The 6000-nt window shown below is 33.2% G+C and overlaps 1 protein-coding gene across 2 annotated transcripts in view; it reads right to left on the bottom strand.

Moving 5' to 3' along the window:
• Window positions 1–4120: 4120 nt before the first annotated feature.
• Window positions 4121–6000, bottom strand: part of pex6 (peroxisomal biogenesis factor 6) — a gene marked incomplete at its 5' end in the record, with an annotated part of 37394 nt that continues 35514 nt past the window's right edge. The window contains one exon of one of the 2 annotated variants that reach the window (XM_079807100.1): window positions 4121–5259. In XM_079807100.1, the coding sequence (XP_079663226.1) occupies window positions 5123–5259 (137 nt within the window). In that variant the 3' untranslated portion in view covers window positions 4121–5122. Of the gene's footprint in view, window positions 5322–6000 lie in introns of both variants that reach the window. The other variant, XM_079807101.1, reaches the window with a different exon arrangement.

Genomic DNA, 6000 nt, shown 5'->3' with positions numbered 1-6000 from the left:
AATCAGATTACAGTATTAGTTATAAGTTGGTAACACTTTAGTATGGGGAACACATATTCACTATTAACTTTTGCCTCAATAAACTCATAATTTACTGCTTATTTATAGTTAGTAAGGTCGTTTTTGTTGCGCTTAAGTTTAGGTATTGGGTAGGATTAAGGGATGTAGAATAAGGTCATGCATAATAAGGCATTAATATGTGCTTTATAAGTACTAATAAACAGCCAATATCCTAGTAATATGCAAGCTAGTTAACAATGAGAATTGGACCCTAAAATAAAGTGTTATATCACGGTTATTTATATAGAGATTTATACAAGCTTCAAAACAGCTTTACAATAAAAATCAGTGTGTCACCAAGTACAGTAATCAATTATCAGTTGTTTTAATTAAGTACAACTTCAAGTAAAAGTATAACAAAACAAGGTTACACTTTATTATAAGGTGTCCGTGTTACAGTGTAATTATACATTTAAGTATAGAGTAATAATAATTAACTATATATAATATAGGGTTAGGATTAGGTTTATGGTTAGTTTCAATGTAATTAAGCACAATTTATATAGTTATAAAATAAAGTGTTACCCAAAGCAGCTCATAGACATCAGTGAATGAAGTGCTACAACAGTTTTAAATCACAGCTTCAATTTGTCTCCAAACTGCTGACATGTTGGACTCACAGGCTCTGATGTTTCCCAGGTTTCCCAAGGGGACGCTACTGAGAAGCTGGCTCACCAAGTCCCGACCCAGACTGCTGCTGCTCATCGCCGGCTTGAAGAGGCCTCAGGTCACCCTCATGCGCAGGAAAAGGATGAAACGCACGAAAGTAGCAAAGGCCACGTAAGCGGTAAATATGGTTATTGTTGCATGTCAGAGTGACCTCCCAAACTCAGCTCGAGCACAGAATATCTTCCTCTGATATGAAATCACACTTAGAAATAGTGATTTCATTGGATTTTGATTGTACTGTACACCATGGAATTGTAATGAAATGGAAAAGCAGTTGTAATAAGATCACAGAAAGAGGACTAAGAGAGCCTAACAGGTCAACACTCTAAAAACTCTGATTGAAGAACTGCTGATGTTGAAAACTGTTGACTAACTACGTCTTTTTAACCTATTTTTAGTATAAACGACTGGGCAACGTCCATGTATATGGTGTAGTAAGAGGCATAAGACAACTTCAAATGTTCGTACACAGCTTGGGTGCGATCATATTGTTTTCACAGACGAAATCCCCTTGTTTCAATAGGAAACTGTGAGGATGAAAGATTTTCCAATGTTTTCAAGCTAAGATTTACTGACAGAACACAAAGCTGTTTGGTTTGAAAGTGACATATTCTTCACTACTGACAATGGACATTTTGTCCACATTATGTCTCTAATGTGACCACACCTTTAGGGTACGTCTACACAACAACCATGTACTAAAAACAGAAGGTTTTCCTTTGCATTTTCCAAAAATGTTTGCCAAAATGATCCCCATTCACACGGATCTGTGAAAACGACTAAATACATTATTCATGCCAGGCCAGTAGATGACAATGTCACTTTGTAAAGAAACACTATGGACCTATTGACTGAACACGTCACCGTGTTTCACAAATTCACATTTTTGTATTTTACAAGGACACGATAACTTTTAAATAAACGTTTTTAAATAAAGTTTTTCAGGCCCCCAAAACACTGTTGTCATGTAAATTAACAGCCAAAATGCATAAGTTTTATGTTTTTAGTTGTAAACAGTGTTGTGTAAACGAACTATAAACTATTTTTAGTAATTTAAACATTTTAATTTCCAAAACTTGATGTTTAGCTGTGTCCAACACCTTGCATGCAACCCTTTAACCAAATTATTTTCCCCCATTAAACAAAATGGAATATTCCAAAATTGTGTGACAACCAGGAAGTGACATCATTTGGAACCTTTCTACAGCATGGCAGAAAAACAAGTAAATCAGTTAATTTTTTTCATTTAAATGTTCTGTATTGCAGCATTTAATAAGCTCAAGCATTCAACCCTGTCACCAAAACAGGTTAAACCCTGGTAGAATTTTACCAAAATCACTTTTTTTTATTTATGGAAAAGTTTTTCAATTACTTCAAACCAGCAGTTGCCGCAAACTACTCATTGAGGTTAATTTATGATTTTATAAATATTATTAACTTGAAAGTTCACACCAAACTTTTTCGGACCCAAATTTAGGTAAAGGGGTTGCAATATTTGGAAATAGACAAATACACTGTAAAAACAAGTATTGCTGCGATTAGTTATCACAACTTAAATTTAACATTAGAATAAGTAATAATGTGGTTTCGACTTAAAAGTGTTTGTGCTTGACTTAAAATTTTAAGTTTAGTTAATTTTAGTTTAGTTAAGTTGGATTTTTAAGATATTTCTGTAAAAAAGGTTGCTGCAACTTGAAATTTGTTGAGATAACTAAAATACCCAACTAAACTAAAGTTAACTAAACCTAAAATTAGTCAAGCACAAACACTTACTTTAAGTTGAAACAACAAAATATTATTCTAATGTTGAATTTAAGAGAGTAACTGTCAAGCCCTGTTTTCTACACTATTCATGGAAAGTGCTACCAAAATATAATGAATGAGGTGCTTTTTAGACTGTTTTCCACCAGAAATCTTACATGCGTTCCCTTATTTTGCAGAACCTGCAGTCGTATGCCACATTTCACTTGAGTCACTGGCACAGAGAGAAGCTCCGCCTGATGTCGACATGAACGCAGATCAAGACACAGACAAACCATCTTACCCGTCTCTACCAAAAATACGAACTAAACGCCATGGCAAAAGCAGAAGAGGTTCCAAGTTTGTTGTAAAAATGAGGGATCTTCCACAAAGATCCAGACCCCCCGACTAAAATCTGGAGCCTCACACTGACATTTGTTCATCTTTCTCTCAAATACACATCTGTCATGCTTCAGTACACAACACCGTGTATGACAGTACATTATTGCTATTGCTCTTTTAAGTGCCTTTGGTTGACAGTGCTTTCCTTTCCTGTGTTCTCTGGTCAGGATTTCAGGGATTTTAATTTTTTGATTCCTAATTATGTGTGTGGGTGGAAGAAAAAAGAAGAAAATAGAAAGAAAAATGTATAATTGCCAGCTAGTAATTGCCAATTAGCTAGTAACTAGCACACCAGTGGTTTTCATACTGTTGAGCCTGTCAGACTGACAGCTGACAGTCCGTTACTGTGTCCTGATAAGGAGTAAAATCATCAATTTAAATGTCAATATCCAATGAAAATTAAAACAAACTAAACACTCTTAAGTTATATCGCAATCCAAATTAATTGTTTTATGGCCCAATTATCATTTAACAAACACACAAAAAAAATGATTAAAAAACATGATTTTAAATGTGTTTATTTAAAAAGAATTCAAGCAGTTATGTGACATTCATGTGACTAATTGGTTGTTACTGAAGACATCCACATAATTATTAATACATATTTTAATAGAAAAAACACTAATTGTTAGGTGAATCTAATGAAGCATGTCAAGTCTGGTTCATAAATAATCTCAAAACCAGAAGGCAAAAATAAGAAATGATATTTGGCAGGTTTGTTTACACTGTGACAATTAGGCACATTTTACTTACAAAATTGTCATTACTGAAATGCATCTGCACAATTTTAGTTTTTTCTCAATATTTATTCTTATTTGATTCTCATTATTACAGTACAGTAATAAATATCATCCTGCCTGCGGTTAAAAATATATAATTTATATATTTTATGAATTATTTAATAAATATATAATTTTATACATTTTATATATATATATATATATATATATATATATATATATATATATATATATATATATATATATATATATATATATATATATATATATAAATTAAATATATATATATATATTTTTTTTAATTTTATACATACATTTTATTGTTTTTATAATTTATGAATTATATTTAAAAAAAATCTGAAAATAATTACATTTCTGGACAGTTTTCATGAGATTCACTCAATCGCACTTGCTTCCAGCAACAAGCTACAACACAATGAGTCAAAGTATATGCTTGCACAGTTTGAAATTTCCACAGTTAATTTATCTTTTGAATAATTTTGTCTTTTGTGTTCATATTGTCTTCTATCTTGAGCTACTATGTAAAAGCAGACAGAGATTTGTTTGAAGAATCACATACGTTTACTTTCAGAGTTTTCATTTCAAGTCATTCTTTGAATAAACAAGGTAACACTTTATATTAAGTCGTCCTAATTGTCCTTTGTTTTATATAGTAACAACATATTAATTAAGTAGTAATTACATATTTATAAAAAAATCTTTATAAAATCATTTCATTAACATTTCTAAAAATATATACATATTTTTAACATTTGCATAGTAAATTAACTGATTAATTATTACTTAAATGATCTAAAACATAAATGATCTAAAACAAAAAGCACTTAATATAAAGTGTGACCAATGCATGTTTAAATCAAACCCCTGAGGAGGAAGGTTTGTGAATTGTTCTGCTTTCTAATGTGTTTTAAATGAAACACTGTATTTCGGTGCCGTTCATCACAAACACGAACACGCCTATTAACTCTCACAGTCTAGCTGAACGGGTTCTCTTTAGCTGTGGTTATTGCAGTGCTCGCCATAAATCATCTCTTGCTATATTTAATCTCATCTCTTAGCTTTAAGTCAATAGCCTTCTGATTCTGCATTTTTCAGCCTGACTAATTTCCATTCAAGCATTAAGTATGAAACCCATTAAGGAAGATGCAAAGAAATCCTGCGGGATAGGAAAGTGAACATGAGGAGTTGTGCTTTTATATTTAATGTTCTTATTTAGTTTACCATTACATTTTTTTTTTTTTAAATACAGAAAATTATTCTACTGTGCCCTAACCAGATAAGTCTCTCGTAACATTTAATCTGTCAGTGCACATTGAAGGTAAAAGTGCAACATGACACAATCACAGCCAATCAGAAGACATCTGATGTTCAATATTCAGTTATATGGACCAATGACAGTAGCTTTATCATGTCAGGTCTGGTTACGACACGTTGCAATGCTTTCAGCTACAACAGTTACCACTTGAGGAATGATTTCAGTCAGCACAGTGTTATTTTGTGGTGAATTTCTGCTGGATGAGTTTGTATCTGTTGAGCTGCTGCTCAGAGACGGACGGCTGAAGGCCTGACAGAGCCTGTCTGAAGTCTTCTGAACACAGAGTCAGAGCGCCGGCCTCCGAATCCACACCTGCACCGCAGACAGAGAGATGAAGAAAGATGAAGGAATGTAGTCCAGACTTTGAGAAAGAACTAGAGAGACAGACAAAGAGTCAAGCCTGAAGCATCCTTTACTCAAGTAGACAAACGCAGACGTCAACGTTTGGCCGACGCATTTCAGGAGCACATATTCAAACGTTACTGTGGTAATAAATCTCAGCACACCAGATATTCCGGTGTAATCTCAGTCCCTCAAATATTCCGATCTATTATGACCTCTGAGCTGTAAAGCTGCCAGAATAATAATAATAATAATAATAATAATAATAATATGCTGTTTGTTAATTGGCCAGAGGAGAACTGGCACCCCGACTGAGCCTGGTTTCTGCCAAGGTTTATTTTTCTCCATTAGGTCACCTAATGGGGTTTTGGTTTCCTTGCCACTGTTGCCTCTGGCTTGGCGTGCTCAATTGGGGACACAAAATTTTTCAACTAAACATCGAAATAAATCTAATTAATAAACTAAATTAACCATTTAAACTAAATTACTGATCTAATTATTGATCTAAAGCCCACACTGTCATTGTATGATAATTTAAATGAACTGATGACATCAGCGTTTTTTCCAGAATGGCTATACAGCTGAATAAAATTATGCTGCATTATTTTCCTGTTTAACACTGTAAAGCTGCTTTGAAACAATCTACATTGTTAAAAGCGCTATATAAATAAAGTTGACTTGACTTGACCAGAGGGCGATAGAGTTTCCTAT

Source organism: Gobio gobio (assembly GCF_949357685.1).
Source record: "Gobio gobio genome assembly, chromosome: 24".
Classification (NCBI taxonomy): domain Eukaryota; kingdom Metazoa; phylum Chordata; class Actinopteri; order Cypriniformes; family Gobionidae; genus Gobio; species Gobio gobio.
This window is presented reverse-complemented; position numbering and strand designations above follow the sequence as displayed.